Source organism: Aspergillus udagawae, assembly GCF_001078395.1.
Source record: "Aspergillus udagawae IFM 46973 DNA, scaffold_8, whole genome shotgun sequence".
NCBI lineage: Eukaryota > Fungi > Ascomycota > Eurotiomycetes > Eurotiales > Aspergillaceae > Aspergillus > Aspergillus udagawae.
The window spans coordinates 423,189-446,195 of NW_025091271.1; the positions used below are offsets into that span (position 1 = coordinate 423,189).

Below are 23,007 nucleotides of genomic sequence, written 5' to 3' on the forward strand. Positions count from 1 at the left end.
GTCCAAGTCTGTCTGCAAGAGATGGTCAAATATCGCTTCGAGCGAAAACTGTCTCTGTGGAGGCAGTGGACTTTGCGCTTCTGTTCCTCGGAAGTTGTCGAACCTGCTTGCTAAATGATCGGAGATGCCCCACTTTTTGCTGCTAAAATCAATCGCTGCAAGATGAAGCAATTCAGAGCATTTTGGAACCAAGGCCCAGGCCAACATTAGCATCCATTCAAATAATAGCTATTTGCGTGTGAAGTGCTCTTGGCGAATTATTCTTGCTGGCATTAGAGAACTACTATTCCTGCTACGCACCTCAGGATGAGCTTTCTTCACCCAATATGTCTTAAGACTGACGTGTAGTAATCGGTCCGTCAAGATATTGCGGCAGATGGCCAGCGATACCGAGTTGGAATAAACCCTTTGTGGTGAGCATGGGATCTGTTGCAGGTCCAGAATATCAATCCCCAGACTCCATCTCCCCTCGTACTCTCACCCATCTCAGATGTCCACCAGACTGAGTATTATCCTCGCCTGGAACACCTGTTACACTGACAAGTCTCCCGCTGGTTGTATTGAGTTCGAAGACGTGGTTGGCCAGTTCCAGGACAGGTGGCAGCGACATGGAGTTGTACGGCATAGGACTGTATTGAGGGCCTTGAATAAGCATGTGCCACTGTTCATTCCGGGGTTATACAAGGTGCCACTTATAAACCAGTTCTGATGTCCAGGACATTAGTGCTAATTAGAACTTGGGTTGTGCTCATAAGTGATGAATGCTCTTGTATAAGCTGCATAACTCACATAATGAAGCATCTAATGCAGATACGTTTATAGCAGGTCATGTCGTCATAACACTATTCGTTATATGTGGTTACACAGCATCACAAACATGAAGAGAACAAATTCTATAATATATTGATCATGGTATCGTGTCATATCCAACAAGAAATCTATATGCAAGTGTGTAGTAAACCCAATCCTAACCAACCAACTCCACGCAATGGATCATAAACTGAACAACTACGCAATCTCCGCATGGAAGGCCTGCTCCTCCTTGCGGGCCTGCGCACCAGGTCCCTCCTCCCACTCGGTGGCCGGAATCTCATACTTGCTGCTCTTCCACGGCGCCACATTGTTCACATACATCCAGTCGATCTCCTCGAGCGTACGGCCCTTGCCTTCGATGACGCAGAAGTAGACGACGAATGCGGCGAAGAGCAGACAGCCCGCGAAGACATAACCATAAGCGAAGTCGATGGCGCCGGTGATGAAGGGAGTGAAGAAGCTCAGGAGGAAGTTCCAGAGCCAGTTGGAGGCGGTGGCGAGGGCCATGCCCTTTGCGCGGTACTTGGAGGGGAAGAGCTCGGCGACGATGGCCCAGACCATGGGGCCCCAGGTCATTGCGAAGGCACTGTCAGTTGGTTAGCATGAGGAAATGAAGAAATGATGGAAGGGGAGGGGACAGGAACATACGCAATGAAGAAGCAGGCGAGAACGATCATGCCCTTGCCAACTTCGGGGGTGTTGGTGGGGTCGTTGACATCAAGCATAAAGTGGCCGATGGAGGCGAAGATCATGAACATGCAGAACATGAAGCCCGCGCCGAAGATGAGGGACTTGCGACGGCCAAAGTTCTCAACCACGTACAGACCGCCAAAGGTGGTGGTGAAGTTGACGGCGCCGAGGATGACGGAAGTGACGAAGCTGTTGGAGAGACCAGCTCCTTGGAAGATGGTTGTCCCGTAGTAGAAGAAGTAGTTGGCGCCGGTGAGCTGCTGCAGGCACTGCAGGAGCATGCCCAGAGCGACCCGGTACAGCATGCGCGGGCCGGTCAAGAACTCGTGCCACACCTGCACTCCCGACTCGGCGTCGAGCTGCTTCTGGATCTCATAGAGCTCCTGGACAATGACGCGGTGGTTCTCGGGCACACCGTACAGCTTGGCCATGGTGCGACGTGCGCTGTCGATCTTGCCGTGACGGAACTCGAAGCGAGGGGATTCAGGGAATAGGGCCATGCCGCCGCCCAAGATCAAGGCGAAGACGATGGTCAGACCCAGGGTGATGCGCCACTGGGCAGTGCCGTCCATGCTCTCGGTTCCCAGGTTGATCAGGTAGGCCAGGAAGATACCCAGGGTCACAAACAGCTGGTAGCAGCTGATCATGGCACCACGGACGTGACGCGGAGCACTCTCACCCTGGTACATGGGGACAAGCAGCGAGCAGCCACCGACACCCAGACCGGTGACCCAACGGCCGACGACCATCTGCCACCAGTGACCGGCGGGAGAGGTGATTTGAACAATGATACCGATGATCAGGACGATGTTCCACAGGGTGATAGACCACTTGCGGCCCAGCCGATCGGCGACGGGAGCCCCGACCAGCGCACCGATCAAGGTACCGATGGACAGCAGAGCGACGATGAGACCGGAGCGAACGTTGCTGAAGCTGTACTTGCCGTTGCTGTATTCACCATACCGTTGCAGGTAGTTGCTCATCTCCTGGAAACCGGAGATCTGACCAGTGTCATACCCGAACAGCAGACCGCCCATGGAGACGAAGAGCCCCATGATGGCGGACCGAAGGGTCAGACGGGGGATGGGGGTGTTGACTCCGAGATCGAGGGGCTTCTCAGCAGCCACCGAGTCGGAGCTGGAGTATTGGGGCTGGGGGGCGGGGGTGATGGATTCCCCATGGTGGGTTTCTGTCTCGACACCCATGTCTGTTTCTTTGTAATCAGAGATATTATAATCTAATGACCATAGGGGGACGAGGATAGTTGGAGGAAAGGGAGGAGATAAAAAGCCGGACGAGGAAGGAAAAGAGGAAACGATCAGAGGTGAGACAAGGGCTTATTTATAATTGTTTCACTTCACCCTGCCTGGGAGAGGGAAAAAAATCAGAGACGAGATCCACAGGTACATAATGCTACATAATCAGAGTGAACCAGGAACGAGGAGACAGAGTGTGGGGAGGACAGGCATCCCGCTGGAGATGACGATAGTCGGCACGGGGATAGGCACAGAAGCCGTCAGCATCGGGTCAGGATGATCCGTGATTATGATTGGAAGAGACGAGCCCAGGACAGGCAGAACTTCGGGGTCCACGGCACAGTGGGACATTTGGTTCGTCATCACGGCCACTGTTCATAGAAGATTCCATTGAACGCCACTGGTTCAGGGTCTTAGTAAGAAATGCCACGGCAGCGCCACGGCGGACGTGAACGGTTCGTCAAATGAGACGGACGCAATGACAGGGTCAACATTGCGATGATGTATGCCAATCATTATCATACAGAAGGTTTCTGTGTTTCGGCCGTCCACGACATGTAGTAATGATTGTCAGGCAATATGAGCCATCATTACTGATTCCGGGTATCCGCGCATATAGTAGTGAAACTAAGACACCCACACCCACATCTCCAGAATCTCGGCAAATTTCTACTCCGTACTCACTAGTCGCACTGCGCCCGGAAGAGCACGGAATCCCCAGCTGGAGACGCAACAGACAGTCAGTCCACCTGGAGAATGAGGGGTTGCCATTCCTCTTCAGTTCACCGGTGAGCGAGCTGCATAAGTGTACTGCGGAGTATCTGGAGTATCCTACGGAGGACGACTATCAAAATGATGTATTCACGGGGCGTCTACAAAGGCTATTCACCTCTGCCCAACAGGTTATTTACAAGCCAACACAGCAGAGAAATGACGCCGACCGAGACGGATCGGCCTCGGCGAAGACAGCAAGTCTGACACTAAAAAGCCAGAGAAACGAGACCGGCTGAGCCGAGAATCGTCAGTGGCGTTGGTAACTAATGCTGGTTCGCCCAACGGCGGCCACCAAGCTTTCAGGCACTCTCAGCAACGGGAAGAATGACTTTGTGGCTGTTGATCCGTTTAGTCTATGACGGATGTCTACTACTAGATATTTGAGTCAAGGAAACAGTAGAAAAGGGACAGTATATCGCTTGACTGATAGTATGATACTATCACCCTGGGGTACTGGACTGGTGTCTGCATCCAGAAGAATCTGCATTCGTCTATCTGTCCTGCTTGGGAAGATCCACTCGACCCATCCGGAAGAAGAATGGTATTAGGGTTAGGGCTTGGCATGTTCCGACAGGACTGCCAGGTTTACGTCATCGTCTGACCCATGGAAACTCCTCGCTTCCAGTCGAGAACTTTTCTCGATCATGTGATTCCACCTGACAACGATATCACCTGACTGCTGTACCGCATACTCATTGGCCACCGCCACACTTCGGCTCCGACCATCTCCATTGGTGGTATGGTGGTATGGTGGTATGTAGGTATTGTAGGTATCTACACATGCAAAGACTAAAGAGGGAAATAGAGTCTTGTCAGCAGGATATCTATTCTGTGGACTAGTTAGAGTAGGGCTGAACTTCTGAACCCTGAGTCTTGTCTTTCTACGCGCCCGCCATTGTTCTTGATGCCGACAGATTATTATATATAAACTTTCTGTCTCCCCCCGAAGACTGCTCCACAAATTGAGTTAGATGGAATATAATACATATCTATCCGTTTATGTGCTGGATTTCCCTCGACCGTACTCTCATTTAGATATGCTCCCGAGTCGGCCAACCGCGTGCTCGAAAGCAGTCGGCTGAACGGTATCAACGAGGCCATAGGACAGGTGACCGGCTGGGATCTGGCAGGAACAGGCGGGGTTGGGCGAACAAACAAAATCATCCTGAATAAAGAGTGAAGGGAAATGAAAGATTTGCTAGTGCAAAGGAAAAAAAGAAACTCCAAGGAACGAGAATATGATCTGGATACTCACAGCCAGGCAATAATCGAGCACTTTACCACTCTGGTCCATATCCTTTGAGAGCTGGGGAATAGGCTTGTTATCGGCAATAGCCTCCTCTGCAAACATGCCTACCGAGGCTCTCTCATCGTGCTGGGCAGTGGCGTCCACATTGGAAATCTTCCCGGGCAGACGGTACGGGTTGCCGACAAGAACAACCGATTTGACTGATTCAAGGGCCGAGGGACTCAGTTGGCGGAGGACCTTGAGTATCAGAGTTGCGCCTTGAGAATATCCAAATAGAGCGTACTTCTGGTGCGGACAGTGCCGGAGTCCGTGGGCGTTCGTATCGACCACAAACTTCTCACCACTGGTGGTGTTTTGGCTCGCTGCAGCCGGATACTCCACGGGCAGGCTGACACCGCCAGTCACATTGGCGAGGATGTTCTCGATCATGGGATAAAACGTGGTGGAAACGCCTTGCGGTTCGGCCATGCCACGAGCGTCGATCAATTCTGCTGAGGCTCAAGAATTGGCTTCAACACTCTGTTCTGCCCTTGCTAGTGGTCCGCTCGATAAGGACCTGTCAGCCATACCTACCTACCGCGTGGAGTAAAGGATTTCCAAAAGTCTCTCGAATTTGACCAATTAGATTTGGCTTTGCTGTCGTAGTTCAACCGCCGAGTTGCGTCCCATTCGCCAATTTTTACTGTATCTTACCGGTTTTGCATTCTTGGTATATATGCTAGTATTGAATAGCAGATGAGAAGGATCAGACCTTCATCCCTGTGTTCGTATCTATGTTTTCACCATACAATAACAACTCGCGCGGATTATCTGACAAGACCTATTATTCTTGCTGTAACACTAACACATCAGCGTAACTGTGGACCAAGCGTTGGATGCTGTGCCTGGGCTTCATAGAAGCTAGACGGAACGAGCGTCTCACTTTTGCGATCCCTACCACGCTGGCGGCGGCCGTTATCTGGAGCACAGCAGCAGCATGTGGTAAAAAGCCAGGAGATACAGGCAGCGATAGCGAAAACGGCGCTAATCGGGAGTGCCAGAAACCACCTACTAGGGATGACCCCGAAATCTATGGAGAACGTAGAAACAACAAGCATGAGTGTCGCAGCGCATACCGTAATGCAGACGGCAACAGTGGCGACGCATGCCACAAGGAATGTGGCACAGGAGACAACAAGGCTGCGAGTTGCAAAGATGCCGAAAACTAACTCGGTACTAAGTGCCATAACGGCAATAACAGAGAAAACTTCGGCCAAGAGGGTCAAGAGACTAAATTTGTGAATCATGTCCGTAAAGCGCTCTGGTAGGGCTATGTGACGGTCCTTTGCGTTGATCCAATCTTCAACGTTGCGTTTGGCCTCATTCAGTGATGCCTCCGCCCAGTTGAGTCTAGGTTCTGAGCACGCCCGGGAACCATTTTGAGGGGTACGGCAAAAGCCCCATAGGCTCACATTGTACACGGCACGGACACCGATGTCAGCCGCATTAAATCTGATTGTTCTCTTATTGCGACGAGGGCAGGTATTGTCGATTTCGTTGAACAAGCCGTGTGTTTTGAGGACGGTCGGTTTTAGTCTGCAAAAGCCAGCTGGATCTGTATGGCTAGAGGAAGAAAAGAAGTGGTTGCCGGTTGCCTGGACCTGGAAGAGGTAGATGTCTTGGCGTGCAACACCAGCTGCATTGGCACCAAGCATAGCGATAAGGGCGCCTAGAGTTAGGGCCAATGATATAGCCACACAAACAATGCGACTAGAATCAGCCATAGCAGGAATAGGCTCTCTGGCTGTTCAAGAACAATTTATAATATAAGGAACAAGGATTCATAAGAGCCAAACTTGGGAAAGAAATCCAGAATGCCAAACTGCGTCTACGTGGTAAAGGCCAGAGTGTTCTCAACCATTACGCCAAAATATATAAACTAAGCGGGGAATCATAGACCCTCAAGGCGCCGTGATTCTATTGAAGGATATCGCCACCACTCATCAGAGAAGCCATCCTACTATTTTTTTGTGCAGTCTGTTTACGTCTTTGTTGTTCATAATACTTCGATTCCACTAGGGGCTGTGGTACAGAATCCGAATGTAAAGCAACATGATATTGACAACCTCTACTTCTATAACCACTCCTTTTTATCAGAGCCGAGAGGTTTGGGCATGATGTCCCAGCCAACCTCAAGCCCTTGTACGGAAGCAGAATGCCGCACCGCAATTAGTTCACCCAAGCCAGTCTCTCGTTTCTCAAGAAACTCCTGTGGCACGTCCTTGGTACATGTATAGGTCTTTCGTCTGGAAGCCAGACGCTCCCTCCCACTGCCCTAGTGATCTAAAATATTTCATCACGCCAGCAAGGGAGACATCAGCTTCCCAGGAGCCACACTCGGTTGCTTGTTTATACAGCGCAGCCATAATACACGCAGCGAGGAAATAGCCTCCGGCGTGATCAAGAGCCTGGCATGGCGTTGGACGTGCTTCTTCACCAGCGCCAAAGTGCTCTGCCTGAAAAGCAAGACTACCACCCAATCTAACCTTCATCGGCTGATATGTATATCCACAGCGTAATGAAAATAGCCAACTACGTCCCAGATTTCTGAATCTGGCGTAGCGAAATAATATATTCTCATATACGGTAGGCTATAACAATGATCGTTGCATTTGATCCGGCTTCTTTATGTCTGCCCTGTCTGATGCAACAGCTGCCAGTGCTACTGGGGCATTGGACACTGATTGCTAAGTTCTGAACTATAAGTGAGAGTGTGTCCTGGTATGAGGCAATCAGTCTAGGAATGGTATTAAGGTTGCAAATCATATTTCCCTTCTGCATGCATGCAATGACACCAGGCTGTTTGACTGCTAAAACAAGATACACTCAGTCTGAATCAGAGGCATATCAAGATGATACAGATCCGCCGTAAACAGCGCCGTCATCCTCGCGGTCACATTAAACCAAAAGTCGCTCGTAAACCAATACCCATTCTGACAGCCCCCGCTCCCACCCGCCGGAGGAACCAGCGTGACATTCCCATCGTCACCAACCACCATATCTGCATCGACATTAAACACATTGACGACCGTCGCTCTGGCCACCAGCCCAGACGACAAATCAAGCAGCCCCTCAAACAGATTCACCGTCACGCCCACCTCCGCCCCAACGAACGGATCCAGCTGCATATCAGCCGCGGTATCCAGCCTCGACGTGGTCGTCGCAGTCGGCGCGACACCACTCGCCGAGCTATCCGTCATATTGAGCAGATCGAGATGGAACAGCCCGTTCGTCGCCATGGTCATGTTACTGCTGACCTCAGCGGTGCCGTTCATGCCCAAGTCCACGCCGACGTTGAGATCAAGCATCGGCCCCACGGTCAGGATCCCGGGGATGGAGAAGCCGGCGGCCGCGACGGGGCTCCATCTGTAGGTGTACACGTTGCGCAGGAAGGAGCCTGCGGCTGAGACGGAGAGGCTGAGCGTCGAGTCGAGCGCGACGGCGATGTCGAGGCCGAGGGTGGTGGCGGTTTTGGTCTCGATGTTGTACGCGATGATGCCGTCAATAGTGACTGCTGCGTCGAGAGTGGCTTCGTCGGCGTGGATGGTTAGGCTATTGGTGCGAATGAGGTCGCCTGACCAGGCGAGGTCCACGCTGGCGACCAGCTCGCGCTTGTGTTGGGATGGAACGGGGTGTCCGAAGGCGATGGTGACGGCTTTGGCTTGCTCCTGGAGATTGGTCTTGCTTGTTGACGCGGTGATGGTTAGGGTTGAGGCATCGAAGATGAGAGACTTTGCGTGGTAGATTCCGCGCTCAGCTTCTGCGTCGCAGTTGCCCAGGTGGTTGGTGACAAGGAGGAGGTCTGCGCGACGCCAGGACGAGTATGCTTGGTTGAAGGTGGTGCTCGAATTGAACGCCACCGTCACGCTTTCAGCGGAACAGGCAACACTTGACAGGTCCTTGACGTCTTCAAGGACGATGGAGGGGAGGTGCAAGTCAGCTTGAACGAGAGCGCCAATGGAGCTTGAGTTGATGGCTTGATAGTAGAGGGAGATGGCCGATGCAGGCTCAATGCTGGCTGCCGTGGTATCTCTGCGTAGAACGGTAGGATACAGGCTAGCCGACAGTGGATGGGCCGAAGCAATTACGGACAGACATGCTGCTGCGGCAGGAAATCGAGCCATTATGATAGGCAAGGATGCAATGCAGGACTTTCCGAGGCGGGGTGAACTCTGGAGTGCTGCATTGACAGGACCGACGACGGCCTTTATATCCTTCTCAACGAGCAGCAAAATCACCGAGATGGCGGGACACCGAGGAAGGACGCTACAGGCACATATTGCACCATGTGCCTGTTACACTGCTGTGATATTGGTGCAACATGTACAGGCACCAGCCAAGTGTTCCTGCTCGCGGCATTAGTTAAAGATGTCGAGCCTACGTTAGTAACCGTGCCTGATAACGCCACCAAGTTTCGTCTGCACAAGGTCAAGCTACAGAAGAACATGCTGATGGAGTTCTGCATAGTGAGCGATATCAAATAATCAGCTTACTGACATGTGACAGGGGATACTAACGCGACTATATCCGTCTAACGGCCGCTGGCAGTCAAATCCACCAATAAATCTCATTTGCTTTGCTTATCCGGCTGTCGGAAGGCGGCCCCAGGTTCCACAGTCAAAGGACATGTGCTTCAACGGCTGGTCTATTGGGTCCCAGACGGGTTCTGCAAGGCAATATAAACGTGCATTAGCGCGTACTGGATCCGTTCCTCGATCCTTCTGACGAGACTGTACTACAATCTATCAGGTATTAATCTGGAACACGTGCTGGAGAGGTTGGCCCATGACTGTCACTTTGTATCTCAATCCATGTGTCGCTGCACCAGGACGGTTCAAGGAATGCTAAGGTGCAATGTCACTAGTCTATTATAGTACTGTCCTCTATACATTCTACGTATATACAATTAGACAAATATCCAAGTGCTGTAGACAGCCCCTAGACAAACGCAGCGAAAGGCGAGGTGGCAGCATCAGACTCCTCCCACCCAATACACTTCCAGCAACTCAACAACCCCTGAGGATCATACTTGTTCTTCACGCTGACCAACCGGTCGTAGTTTTCGCCCCACCACGCCTCGCGCCAGTGGATCGTAAACGGGTTCGCCTCGTTGCTATACGCCCCGCTGCCCGGGGTGATCCCCTCAATAACAGCAGTCATGTTCTGCAGCCCCGCGATCTTCTGCTTCCTGGTCGGCAACGTGCTGTTCCACGCCCACGCCGTCCCAGAACCCAGCTCCCAGACGGCCTGCCGCCACGCGGGAGCCGCACTCGTCGACCCCTCGGTGTAGTTGTACAGCACCGGTCCCACGACGGGGATGTACGGCGTCTGGCCCATGGACTGCAGAAGCGCGAAGAAGCCCATCAGGTTGGCGCGGCCCCCAGCCGTCTCAAAGACAGAGCGCGGGATCAGCCGGCTACCGGGGAAACGGGTGACGCCGACGGCGACGGAGCTGGTTGTCACGAACTTCTCGTAGAAGGGGTACCACGAGGAGTACTCTTCGATAGAGGCGGAGCCCCCGTTGGCCTCGGCGTAGGCGATGACCTCGGCCAGGGAGGCCTTGGCTTGCTCGACAGTAAGCAAAGGAGAGACGTTGACGAGGGAGTTGCCGGTGATGTGGCCGCCCCAGCCTTCCTGGGCCCATTTGAGGGTATTATTGACGACGATGTCCATGAAGGGGAGCATATTGGTGGAGGTGGTGGGGAAGTTGATGTTGGCCGCGACGAAGCGCATGGCAGGCTCGACACGGTGGGTGCTTTCGAGTACGACGCCAAAGGTTCCGCCGCCGCCGCCGCGGAGGGCCCAGAAGAGATCGGCATTCTGGTACTCATTCGCAGTGCGGTAGACGCCGTCGGGCGTGACGACCTTGAATTCCAGGACGCGGTCGACCCCAAGCCCGTACACGGGACTGAGGACGGAGTGGCCGCCGTTCAGGACCCAGCCGCCCGAGACCCCGACGGTGGACGAGTAGCCGCCCAGGATGGTGACGTTGTGCTGCTGCGCAAAGGCGTACGCCTCGTCGAAGTTGACTCCGGCGCCGACGGTGATGGCGCTGTACTTGGGGCCGGTCTTATTGCTGCCACGGGGAACAAAAGCAGGGTCGTAGCGGATGGACCTCAGGTTGCGAGTCCACAGAGACAGCGTGCCACGGCCACTGCTGCGGGTGAGATAGTCATGGCCGCTGTTCTTGATGACCAGCCGCTGGCCGGAGCAGTTCGAGTACTGGAACGACTCGATCACGTCCTTGGCGCTCTGCACCTCGAGGTAATACGAGGGCATGTTACCCTGCTGGCAGGTGGCATTCGCGAACGCCAGGGGATCAGTGGGATCGCTACTGTCGAGCAGGCACTGATTGCTGGGGTCCGACGACCACATCTCATCCTGGTTGTTCATGTAGCCATTGGGAGAGTTGGTTCGCAGCCACGGATCGCTGTACTTGGCCTGAATGGCAGCGCAGGCAGCACTGTCGCGAGCCACTGGGGTGCCATTGTAGTTGGAGAAGCAGGGCAGGGAGAAGGGAGTAAGAGGCTGCACGCGTCCTCCAACTGTCGCATTGAAGTGATTCAAGCTGCAAGCCGAGCAATTGTCCTTCCCTGCGACCACAGTCGCGCCCAGCAGAGCCAAGAAGGTGAGCCCGGATAATTTCAGACTGGAGGCCATGACGATCCTTCCTGCCGATACGAGCCACACGTGGAATGACAGGGGGATGAAGGAAGATAAATGAAGTTGCCCCCCTGGTGGAAATGAACCGGGGTGGGCTGATGAATCGCGTACGCATTTCACCGAACCAGGACCGAGATCTCATAGAGGATTTCGTGCATGAACGGGCCCTCAAGGGGCCAAAAGTAAGACCTCAGCAATGAGGATGCAGCACACTCAATAGTCTTGATCATCCTTATCCCCACTCTCAATTTCCCGGATTCGGAACTCAGCCGACAAGCTGTGATTGGTGCGATTTTCGATTACCTCAGCCCTAACATCCCTGCTTAGCTGTACGCAAGCTTTAACGCCTTGCCTAGTCCGGGCAAGGATTGTCCTGCAGTGAAACATTGGCAGCCAACCACAGTCGGAGTCGTGACATCAGGATCCATGCTAACTCCCAGAAGGGAAAGTTCGGCGGAAATAAACTGCTGGAGACGAGAACCACTAGGCATTGGCAGCCATGGCCTGAGACTTCCTATATTGCTAGGTCTCTCCCGTTGGTCGGGCTCAGGCTGGGCAACACGAGGGAAAAGCTTCTTTTCTTCAGTCTCTTCATCGGCTGTACTGAAGAAAAGATGTAACGTTGCAACAGCAAAACAATATCATGGCCTGATCTACTCTCTTTTCTGATTCCTCCGATCTATGTTCTCTCCTTCATCGCCAGAATGGCGTACGAGCAGAATACCTACTGGAAAGATGTCCTCACGATTGTGCCGATCGTCGGGGCCAGTGTGGCCACCGTCACGTATCTGTTGCGTCTGTACTCCAGACGCCTGACCGCCGCGGGGTTTTTCCTTGAAGACATCTTAATGGGCATTGGGCTGATCCTCTCCTACTGCGCTACGGCTTTTGTAGTGGAGAGTGAGTGCGTTTTACCTAGTACCTGAGTCAGAAGCTGACCGCTGTAGCTGCTTTCAATGGTGTTGGTGTGCCTCTCAAGAGCCTGCCGCATGATGAGCGGTATCGCATTCAATTTGTATGTCCTGGCCCGACCCCACCCAGTCAGACCTTTGACGAAGGATGGAAGCTGACTCGCGAAGGGATCCTGGATGATACAGAAGTTCTGGGCCCCGTCCATGGCCTTTGTCAAGATCTCCATCGTCGTCTTCCTCAAGCGTCTCCTTGGCGCCGTCCGAGTATATGCCATCATCTCCAATTGTCTGATCGCCTTCATTGCCATATGGGCCCTTACCGCCGTCCTGGTCAACACGTTCCAGTGTACGCCGGTGCAATACTACTATGACAAGACGTTGAAAGGACACTGCATGAAGGGGCAGGTGCAGTTCTTCCAGACTATGGGATCGATTGCCTTGATCGAGGATGTCATCATCCTCTGTCTACCGATTCCCATTGTATGGAGACTGCAGATTACCTTTCGGCAGAAGATCGCCTTGACGGTGATCTTTTCTCTCGGTGGATTGTACGTCCCTTTATGAACTGTTCGCCTAAGACTCAACTGACCATCACAGGGTCTGCATCTTCAGTCTCATGCGCCTGATCGAGTTCCGCCACTTCGTCGTCACAGATCTGGCCTGTACGTTTCTTTCTCCCCCGTCTGCAAAAATGCCATTAACCCTCCCCAGCCTCAAGCGCCAAAGAATCCATCTGGACCTGCCTCGAACTCGATGTCGCCATCATCTGCGGCTGCCTTCCGCTCCTCAAACCCCTCGTCCAGGGCTTCCTCGGCAAGGTCAAAAGCGGCGTCTCCAAGGGCTACTCGCAGCCCTCGGCCGGGTCGAAACTCCCCTTTCCCGCCTCACGCACACATAACGATGGGTTTCAGCAGATCGATGACCCGAATGGGACGCAGGCGTCGTCGGCGTCCAAGACTCTTAATGTGGGCGCTACGCCGAGCCGGAATAGCTCTGACTTGGAGTTGCAGGCTATTATGGTGCGTACCAGTATCCGGCAGGATGTGGACGGGCGATCGGATGTCGGGAGTACGGGTCCAATGTTGAATCGGGATAGGAGAGAGTAATACTTGCACTTAATCATCTGTACATATACATCTTCTATGAAAATTATATCCGTTGACACGCCGTAGCTGGGGTTGGGAGTGCTAAGCATGCTTCGATAGGTGATGTCTCAACTACATATGTCCTTTGAGGATATGTCTCCAGAAAGGTTAGGCCGACAGCGACTGGACATGCGCGGTCTGTATCCGAATACAAAGAAAGGAATTAGTCTATAATGCGTCTATTGTACAAACTATGTCGATTACAGCCGCACAACCATTGTGGAACATCAGAGGTGGGAGGCTATCACGGCGCAGAGGTCACGGTCGTCTTCACCAGCCCACTCTCACCAGCAGTATCAAAGTCCAAACTAGCACTACTGTGACTCAAACTATCGCTCCTCGGCGTGTCATCCACCTCATTCGTCACATGGAACTGGGTATGCGCCCAGATCTCCAACGGCTGCTCGCGAACGATATGCTCCCCCGACTCAGATCGGTCGATGGTCGAGCGCACTCCCGACTTGTCCCCCCGGAACCGCGAGAGATGGATCGTCGAGCTGTCCAAGCGACTGGTATACTTGTTCTGACTCCGATTATAGGACGAGTGCTGCAGGAAGGACTTCCAGTTGAAGAGGCGGCGGAGGAGGGTCCAGGTCTGCGGGATGTTGGAGACGATGACGGCGGTGGCGGCCTCACGGACGTACCATTGCAGCCATTTGATGCCGTAGGGCTGGGAGATGGAGTAGTACTTTGAGAGGATGGAGCAGAGGATGACGAATACACCGAGGGAGAAGACGGCGCAGAGGGTGAGTTTCTTCGAGAGGGAGAGTTTGGCGCGGATGAGCAGCGGCAGGGGGATGGCCATGATGAGCACGTCGGTGGTGACGTTGAAGACAAGGGTGGTGATGACGTGGTTGGTATAGACGGAGCATTGCACGCTCTTGGGCGGGACGGACCAGTATGCTGAGAACGGGCGGCACCAGACGGCGAAGAAGAGGATCTCGATGAGGAGGAAGCTGAAGGCGCAGATGCCGCCGATGACTTTGACGATGCGGTGTTGCCAGAGGCCGGAACTGCAGGGACAGGTTGTTAGAGGCGAAGAAATGTTGAGAGCTGTTGGGAGGCTCACGTCATGGTCGAGTATAGTAACAGCAGACAGCATTTGCATCCCCAGACCACCACGAGCCAAAACTGCTCGACCGCCACGACCATCTTACTGCCTTTGATGCGGTCTGGGATTGTCGATTTATCAAGCGTCTCGAACTCACCCGGGGGGATTCCATTGGTGCCGTACTTGTCGACTTGGACCAGGAAAACGGTAAGCAATATGTAGAATATCTAAGAGGGAGTTAGCATTCATTCAGAGCCTCAGTGAAATTGCAGAGCAAGAACGTACTACAACCACCGCCATGACCAGATCCTCCACCTGGAGGTTGCGCGGACCACCCGTCTGCAGAATGCGAGACACATAGCGCAGCGTTGCTGTTCGATGTCGGTTAGATTGTGAGTTCTAGAGTGGACAGGAGGATTAATATACTGATGAGCAGCACCACGGTCAACCACACCCATTCCTCCGACGTCTGAATCATGGTGATAGCGCCCTTTTACAGGGATGATGCTGGCGCAAGTAATAGTAGCCTAGGTGTCATGGAGGATATAAGAGATTTTGAAGACAGAACTGCAGGGTCAGCCACCTTTTCCTGCGTCGTCCATTTTCTCTTGCAGTGATGAATAGTAGGGACCCTCGCAGACTTGTCAGTTGATTTCTCAGGAACCGGACGCCACCAGGCGGGGCCTGCCAGATATAAGTTACGTGACGACAAAGTTTGGGAGCAATCGGCCGTCACTCGGCCTTTCACGGAGAGCCAGGAACACCCAATATACTCGAAACCAGGGAGACAGCCTCAGATATCCCCGTGCACTGGACCAGCAGCAGCCTCGATCCTTCGCATACTATTCGCCACACCCCTGTTCAACCGGCGGTTTGGTTCATGCATATGCCATATTATCGCACGTGGCTGTTGCCATTTCTGGATCGCTCTCTGAGGTGTTGGCGATGGATAAGGCGAGGCCGTCTGATTGGCCGAGGTTTTAATTTGACCCTTCTTTTGGGAAAGTTTATTTGTGAAAATTCTTCCTGGTGTCTCCAGCATGTGTTCCTTAATTCTTCAAGAAATGATACTCTTCGAACCGAGATCACAGACCTACCTGAGGAACGGCGGCATATCTCGATTCTGGACATTCGGCATTAAGAACTGACATATAGATGCTGCCTTCCCTGTGTATGCGGGGCCTAGTGCTCCTGATGCCTGGGGACTATCAGTGACAGGACCAATTTTTAGACTTGGTCACTGGGCCAGACGTGTCCTTGGTCCAGTTAAACTTTGCAAAGTGAGACATTGTATTCCCTGGATCATATGAGATTCTCGGGCCCGAGCCTTCATTCGCCTGTCTTCTCATCACGGTTCTCAAACAAAGTTTAATGACCTTAGTAACCAATTAGACACAAGATTGCCTGAGATTCATCTCAGGCGTCTCCGCTAGTGTCTAACATATTGAAATATGGCCCTGCTCTGCTCCTGGTAATGGAGTTGTCTTGTTTGTTAGGCAAATTCTCATTATACCCTTCTCTCTAGTGTGAGTATCCTGAGAATATTGTCACTTGCATTCTTTTTTGTGCATTCTCGAAGACATTCGGGTCTCAGGCTTGGCGGGTCCCAGGCTGTGATCCATGGATCCAGATGCCGACATCGCTCATCTGGCCGTTGGCTCTGGAAATTATGATGGACATATATTGCGAAGCAGTCCTCGAGATCAAACCATAGGTATTAGGTAGCAGACGTATAACTGGCAGATGCAGTTGTGAGGAATGAACTTTATACATTCCCCTACACTGAACATAGATTTCAGCTGTTCAAGGTTCTTACTGAATAGGACGCTTTTTCCTACCCTTCCACTATTGATTATTGTCCTCTGGGAGACTATAGTATATTCTTATGCCGTGCTTGCCATGGCTAAAAATAGTAAGCCAGTCTACCTATTAACTCTATGCTTAATGGGCCAGGAGACTTCATTTGTAGATAGTCCTGCCGATATTGGTATGGAAAAGCAATGTATGTCTGCGCACGTTATACAAGCTTACATTTAAGAAATCCATGACTAAAAGTAGCTGAAGCAATACAATCTAAATTCTTTAAGGATTATTACTTGTCCAAGAATAATTCTATGGTCCGCTTGCATTGAATCTAGAGGTTTTATGCATAATACAGATGCGTCCTTTCATAGAGAAGTACAAGGAATACTTCATAGGCGAATCTCCTTAATACATGAGTTAAGTAAGCTATGCAATTAGAGATAAGGTTTAGTAGCTCTGTGTTCATTAGTGCTATAAACTTTGTTTGTTTACACCCTCCATCTCACTATCAGGGAAGGGCTTAAAAATAAGACGGTCTATATCCACCTTAAAACTTGACAGAGCTGTCTAGACAGTTGAAATAATGCTATAACCCAGCTGACCAGAATCTGATACATATCATTCAGGACTTCTTCCTGTCGACTGGGTAGTCAACTGCCTCATACATGGCAAGCCTCCTTAACGATCGAGGACAAAGCTATCGACTCAGAGCCAGATGTGGGAGAAGTCCCTGTATACATAGATATGCTGATTGGTAAAGTAGATGTTAAGGAGATCACATTAAATAAAATGAACGGATATTTAGATTGGAACCGTGGGCGCCTCGGATTCCCTCTTAGTTGCCTTCCTTGCGTCGATTCCCGTTCGTACTGGGCCAGCCCAATAAAATGACATCAACAGAGTCAGACACCGAAGCCTGAACACTTCGGCGTCTAAATACCCTTGGTGTCTAAACGCTTTAGTGTCCGAACTCTCCTGGTGTCTGGACGCTTTAATGTCTGAACCCCCTGTATCTGAACACTCCGAAGAGGATTGATCTTATGGAGTTGTTTAACTTATATTTACATCTCAGTCAACATGAATCGTTAATACGTTGCATATCCTCCTTTGTGGGGTAGTGGGGGAGATCTAAAAACCCTGGCTATGCGACATATCTGGGGGCGTCAATCTGTGGCTGGCTGAATCTCGGGTCCGGTCCTAATACTATTGCAGCACACGAGGATTCGCTCATCATAGAAGCTATCACATAAAGTGTAGAGGTCTCTGCTCCCTCACTCATCGTCTCAGAAAAGGTAAAGATGTACCAGAGTAAACGGCAGGCCCTTTGGAAACATCTTCGTCGCAAACTTTGACACGTAACCGCTTCCCTGTCAAATCTCCATGTCCATCAATGCCACCGTTTTAAGGCTGTCGCCGACAGTGTACTGAAAGACTTAGTTCAGGAAGAGCGGGGCACAAATTCTGGCCCTTTCAAATTGATGCTCCAGAGGAAAAGGGTAATTGGCTGCTAACCACGGCTGTGTTATTTAAACTCTCGTATTCGACGCATGCTAGGGAGCATGAGAGATCCGATCTGCGTCCCCACCGTCAGGTATAAGAAGCACCACAAACCCACGTCCGCGAGCTTAGGACTTTGACATTCCCCTATTCTCAAAAATGACGATCCATCTTCCTCTGGAAATCCACACCCAGATCTTCAATTATTTGCTTGATGATCTGTATGATTCCGAGCGTCCTCAAGAGGCATTTAAGCTTCGCTTGATTTCCAAGTCAATACGAGGTATTCTTGACCCGGTCTTGTATAGAAAGATTAAGTCACCATCAGACAATGGAGTGCATATTCTTTGCCGCACGATAATACCACGGCCTCAACTTGCGGCTCGGGTTGAGGAGATTCACCTGGAAGAAGACGAAGGGTCGGCAACTGACGAGGAGGAGGAGGAGGATGAAGAGGAGGTAGAGAATACGGATGCAGATTCCGACTCTGGTTCAGATTCGAGTGAATATTCAGATTCAAAAGTTCAACAAGCGCGTAAGACAGAAGAATCAAAGCTCCTAGCCGGAGCAGCAGACCACCTCAAAGGCAAATTCACTTCTGATCCTTCTCACTCTCTCGCCTGTAAGACAAACGACCTTTCCTGGCTCGCGCGATCAACCCGGAAAACCAGACAGTGGCTTCTGCTCTTCCAGCTCTCCAACCTCAAGTCTCTCACATTAAAAACCCACTCCGACACATTCACCAACATGGCCTTATTTCTTCGTCTTCCCCGCCTGGAGGAGCTAGACTTTGCCGTGCTAGCCCCCGGCCCTGACGGCCCATCATGCCACAACTACGCTCCACCCGAGGAGATCCTAGAGAGCATAATCCGCCATACTGATCAGCTGAAATCTCTCAAGTTCGAAGACATGAGTGGAACAGTCTTCTTCCCTGTCGAGCATGACGCGCCTAAACTAAAGCGGATTCTTGAGCAGCACGCCGGGGACACACTTACACACCTCTCCATCTGCCTCTGCAACAATGATGAGAAGGACTGGCGACAGGAGCAGGAGTTCAGCGACATTAGGGGACATTTTGGATCCATGAAGAAGTTCAGGAGATTGAAAGGGCTCGTAATGCAGCTGGAGGTCTTGCTGGGTAAACCCAACGAGAATGGTGGGCTGACACTCAAGAGCGTACTACCCTCACAATTGGAGTATTTCACTGGTTTAAATCTTCCCGATTACCATGGAGCGGAGGATTCGGATAGAATCTGGAATGAAGAGCAATATATACCGCAATTTGAGGATCTGGCTGAAGCCGTTATGCGAGACGGTCGAGCATTTCCCTCATTGGAATCTGTCAAGATGCATCTAGACCGGAAGGATTACTTTAGTTCTCATGGGGAGTGTCTTATGAAAGGGCAGTATAATGATGGAGTGCTGGGTGACTCGCGGATCTACTTTGGTTTCGTGCGCGGTCCGTACGCTTATGACGGGCCAGAACGGGATTAAGTTACTGAAACTGGAAAGAGGTTTAGATTTGGAACCTTGCATAGACTACAGTACCTCGTCTGGGATAAACAGGCGGGGCTTCCTAGCCTCTTGAACAAGTCCACTTACAGCAAGGGGGTTCCGTTGTAGATTAACACCGATTCTCATCACCGAGGAAAGGTCAGCTGTGCACATAGCAAAGTCAAGCAGAGTGCCTCAAAAGAATGCGGAAAGGAACAGAGTGCTGAAGGACCAGAAGTGCTCAGGAACCGAATGTGTTGCACAGTGACTGAATCTTATGGCAGAGGTTGGGAACAGATATGAATGAGGCATCCCGCCTCTGTAAGAGAGTACTTCTAAGTTAATTAGCAATAAAAACAACTATCATTCATCTCGACAGATGTTATCGCGGATATAGTCAGAAATTCTGCTTAGAAACATAAAGGGAGTAGTTTTATTGGGGTTGCCTCACAAGAGTCAGTTGCTTGCCTCTGCAGGTAGCCCGTTATCTCACGCATTCAAGTCTCAATTTTGTCCATCCCGCCTTCCCTCTGTATATAGACCCATTGCCTCCCTATCTGGCGCTACAGTCTGAGACCGCAGCGACAGGTGACCCGTTACGGCCAAACTACACTTTTCTTGCCCCTCTTGACTGCGTGAGGTCACCGGTAAAAGGCGCAAATAGAAGCATGCAGGGATGACATGTGCCACAATTAGCTCCAATAGCGATAGTGTATGGCAAGATTGTTTGCAATCTCAATAGATTGAGACGGAACACTCCGATGCAACTTGAAGCAATAGATGTGGGAGCTTATTTGTCAAGCTGAAATCTTGGCGCATTAGTTCCAATTGCGACATTTTAGGATTGTATGCTTCCAACCCCTCTTCCGTGCGGCCTGGATGTAACGTGGCAGTTATAAATGATCGCCTGTCTCGAATCCTGATCTACGCGTATGAAGTTCGTTCTGCCCTCATCTTACACATCGGCTCAGGATGAGTTCTAATACGATGGATGACAGGGATGCCTCGGCCGTCGACAAAGGTATAGAAGCAGAAGAGCCGTACAAGGGTGGATTTGAGAAACAAGCACAATATGCTGCTCAAGAAACTGAGAGCGCAGAATCACCGGGCTCTCAACCGGACAAAGCTGAATATGTCAAGGGACATCCCGTCATTCGAAATGGTCAGCATGCACCTTCACAGCTGCTATTCAATCCACTAACCCCGGCAGGCGCTGATGTATCGAGGTTCATTGTCTCTGTGAGAGATGACGGCGATCCTGCACTGACTTTTAGATCGATCGTCCTGGGATCCGCGTTCACTGCGCTTTCGAGCGTGATCACGATGCTTTATACCTTTAAGCCCACGCAGATGCAAGTGTCGGCAATCTTCATGCAACGTAGGTCAATCTCCCCAGCCAGCTCCGTCCAGTGTTCATAACAGCTGCTCTAGTTCTGGTGTATGTGGTTGGCCAGGCGTGGTCTCTGTTTACTCCGCGCCCAGACAGATTCCGGTGGAAATGGCTGCGACGCACACTCGAATTCCTTAACTTCGGACAACCTTTCGGTATTAAAGAACATGTCGTTGCGTCTCTCATTGCTTCGTCGGGTAACAATGGGCTTTCCGGAGTGGAAGTGTACGCGGTCGAGCGTCTGTTCTACAATATCAGCGTGTCGGCTACGACCGCAGTGCTGGGAACCTTCTCCATCTCACTTTGTGGCTTTGTGCTCGCTGGTATCCTTCGACCGCTGATTGTCTACCCAGCGGAAATGGTCTACTGGTCCACGCTTCCACAGGTGGTGCTGTTTCAGAATCTCCATTTCGACCAACGTGCCAACCGGGGCCGGTTGATCAAATTTGGATGGGCTCTCGGACTTGCCGCCGTCTGGGAGATCTTTCCTGCGTATATTATAACCTGGTTCGGCGGTTTCTCGATCTTCTGCCTGGCCTCAATGGACGCTCCTCAGCATATTCGGAAGGTCTTTTCGAAAGTGTTTGGAGGAGCGACATCTAATGAAGGGCTGGGTCTGCTGAACTTCGGCTTCGATTGGCAGTATATTCAGAGCACCTATCTGTCATTGCCCTTGAAACAGCAGCTCAACAGCTGGATCGGCTATGCGATCTTGTATCCTGTGATTCTGGGCCTCTACTACGGGAATACATGGAGCGCAAAGTCCTTCCCATTCATGTCAACCTCGCTGTTTAACAGCAACGGCAAACAATTCTCCACCACCTCCATCCTCTCGGATAAAGGCACAATCGACTACGACAAGCTGAAGCAAGTGGGCATCCCGCATCTCACCGCCAGCACTGTCTGGGGCTACCTCACGCAGAATCTCGCCATCGGCGCACTGATCACCCACGTCCTCATATTCTACGGCAAGGACATGTATATTGCCTGGAAGCAGGCGCGTAGCCGGACCCAGCCAGACCCGCACTACCAGGCAATGCTCAAGTACAAGGAAGTCCCATTGTGGTGGTACCTCGCCCTGTTCGTCCTCGCCTTCTTCGCAGGCCTCATCGTAAACATCAAGGGCGAAACAACCCTCCCCGCATGGGGCTACATCGTCTCCCTCCTTCTGGGCGCATTCATCGCCCCGTTCTCCTGCATCCTGTACGGCCTCTATGGCACCGGCGTCGCAACCAACCAGCTCTCGAAAATGGTCGCGGGCGCAGTCCATCCGGGCCGCCCACTGGCAAATCTCTACTTCGCCAGCTGGTCGCACCAAGTCATCCTGCTCTCCGTGAATCTTGCCAACTGGCTCAAAGTAGGTCAGTACACCAAGATCCCGCACCGCATCATGTTCGCCACCCAGGTCTACGGCACCCTCCTCGGCGCAGGCCTCAACTACGCCGTCATGACCACCATCGTCTCCAACCAGCGCGACATCCTCCTCGACCCCGCAGGAAACAGCGTCTGGAGCGGTTCGACCGTGCAAAGCCTCAACTCGCAAGCTATCACCTGGGCGCTCGCCCGCGATGTCTACGGCGTGAACGGCCGGTATCTAATCGTGCCCTTGGGTCTCATTATCGGGCTTGCCTTGCCGGTTTTGCACTGGGGTCTTAACAGGGTCTTTCCCCGGATGCGTGCTTGGCCGCTGAATACCGCAATGATTACTTCATATGCCGGGCAGACGTATTACGGCATCACGTCGTGGATCTGGTCGTCCATCGCGGTGGGGGTGTTCTCTCAAGTGTGGCTTCGCCGGCGTCTGCCGCGTATTTACAACGAGTATAACTACCTCATTGGGGCGGCCTTGGACGGGGGCTCGCAGATTGTGATTTTCATTCTTTCGTTTGCAGTATTTGGGGCCAGTGGGACGGAACACCCGTTTCCGACGTGGTGGGGGAATCCGGCTGGGAATCCGGATCATTGCATTTAGTTCATTTCCTCTCAGTTGTCGATATCAGAGTCTGCCTTATGTAAGAAGCTTGTATCACTCATCAAGGGCTCTGTGAATAGAAGCTCTGCCTGCCTAAATCATTGGTGTTCATATTAGAGATATTTGGATTACCCCCCGTCTAAGTCACTTGCATTGCGTGTCTAGCTGACGACAGACTGAAATTTCCACCAGCGTCAGCAAACTGTAGTCGTTGAAAACGTCCTCCATCCGGATATCCATTCCCTCCCGCCTCGCCAACC

The 23,007-nt window shown here is 51.8% G+C and overlaps 9 protein-coding genes across 9 annotated transcripts; 3 read left to right on the forward strand and 6 right to left on the reverse strand.

The window, feature by feature from the left end:
• Nucleotides 1-1,008: 1,008 nt before the first annotated feature.
• Aud_009652 (sugar porter family MFS transporter) lies at nt 1,009-2,708 on the reverse strand (the record flags this gene model as incomplete). Its single annotated transcript, XM_043294501.1, has 2 exons — nt 1,009-1,399; nt 1,462-2,708. 2 exons carry the CDS (start codon nt 2,706-2,708, stop codon nt 1,009-1,011), a joined length of 1,638 nt encoding a protein of 545 aa, XP_043150436.1.
• A 1,852-nt stretch (nt 2,709-4,560) lies between these two features.
• Nucleotides 4,561-5,211, reverse strand: Aud_009653 (uncharacterized protein; the record flags this gene model as incomplete). Its single annotated transcript, XM_043294502.1, has 2 exons — nt 4,561-4,698; nt 4,789-5,211. The coding sequence occupies 2 exons, from the start codon at nt 5,209-5,211 to the stop codon at nt 4,561-4,563; spliced, it is 561 nt and encodes a 186-aa protein (XP_043150437.1).
• A 419-nt stretch (nt 5,212-5,630) lies between these two features.
• Nucleotides 5,631-6,476, reverse strand: Aud_009654 (SUR7/PalI family protein; the record flags this gene model as incomplete). The annotated part of the gene is made up of 1 exon (XM_043294503.1): nt 5,631-6,476. The coding sequence occupies one exon, from the start codon at nt 6,474-6,476 to the stop codon at nt 5,631-5,633; it is 846 nt and encodes a 281-aa protein (XP_043150438.1).
• A 1,155-nt stretch (nt 6,477-7,631) lies between these two features.
• Nucleotides 7,632-8,945, reverse strand: Aud_009655 (uncharacterized protein; the record flags this gene model as incomplete). The annotated part of the gene is made up of 1 exon (XM_043294504.1): nt 7,632-8,945. The coding sequence occupies one exon, from the start codon at nt 8,943-8,945 to the stop codon at nt 7,632-7,634; it is 1,314 nt and encodes a 437-aa protein (XP_043150439.1).
• Nucleotides 8,946-9,759: 814 nt separating this feature from the next.
• Aud_009656 (uncharacterized protein) lies at nt 9,760-11,481 on the reverse strand (the record flags this gene model as incomplete). Its single annotated transcript, XM_043294505.1, has 1 exon — nt 9,760-11,481. One exon carries the CDS (start codon nt 11,479-11,481, stop codon nt 9,760-9,762), a length of 1,722 nt encoding a protein of 573 aa, XP_043150440.1.
• Nucleotides 11,482-12,188: 707 nt separating this feature from the next.
• Aud_009657 (uncharacterized protein) lies at nt 12,189-13,501 on the forward strand (the record flags this gene model as incomplete). Its single annotated transcript, XM_043294506.1, has 5 exons — nt 12,189-12,384; nt 12,432-12,499; nt 12,564-12,943; nt 12,993-13,057; nt 13,107-13,501. The coding sequence occupies 5 exons, from the start codon at nt 12,189-12,191 to the stop codon at nt 13,499-13,501; spliced, it is 1,104 nt and encodes a 367-aa protein (XP_043150441.1).
• Nucleotides 13,502-13,784: 283 nt separating this feature from the next.
• Nucleotides 13,785-15,069, reverse strand: Aud_009658 (putative UbiD family decarboxylase; the record flags this gene model as incomplete). The annotated part of the gene is made up of 4 exons (XM_043294507.1): nt 13,785-14,553; nt 14,610-14,818; nt 14,877-14,962; nt 15,018-15,069. The coding sequence occupies 4 exons, from the start codon at nt 15,067-15,069 to the stop codon at nt 13,785-13,787; spliced, it is 1,116 nt and encodes a 371-aa protein (XP_043150442.1).
• Nucleotides 15,070-18,050: 2,981 nt separating this feature from the next.
• On the forward strand, nt 18,051-19,385 carry Aud_009659 (uncharacterized protein; the record flags this gene model as incomplete). The annotated part of the gene is made up of 1 exon (XM_043294508.1): nt 18,051-19,385. One exon carries the CDS (start codon nt 18,051-18,053, stop codon nt 19,383-19,385), a length of 1,335 nt encoding a protein of 444 aa, XP_043150443.1.
• Nucleotides 19,386-20,357: 972 nt separating this feature from the next.
• Aud_009660 (OPT family oligopeptide transporter) lies at nt 20,358-22,747 on the forward strand (the record flags this gene model as incomplete). The annotated part of the gene is made up of 3 exons (XM_043294509.1): nt 20,358-20,547; nt 20,596-20,763; nt 20,817-22,747. The coding sequence occupies 3 exons, from the start codon at nt 20,358-20,360 to the stop codon at nt 22,745-22,747; spliced, it is 2,289 nt and encodes a 762-aa protein (XP_043150444.1).
• Nucleotides 22,748-23,007: the final 260 nt, after the last annotated feature.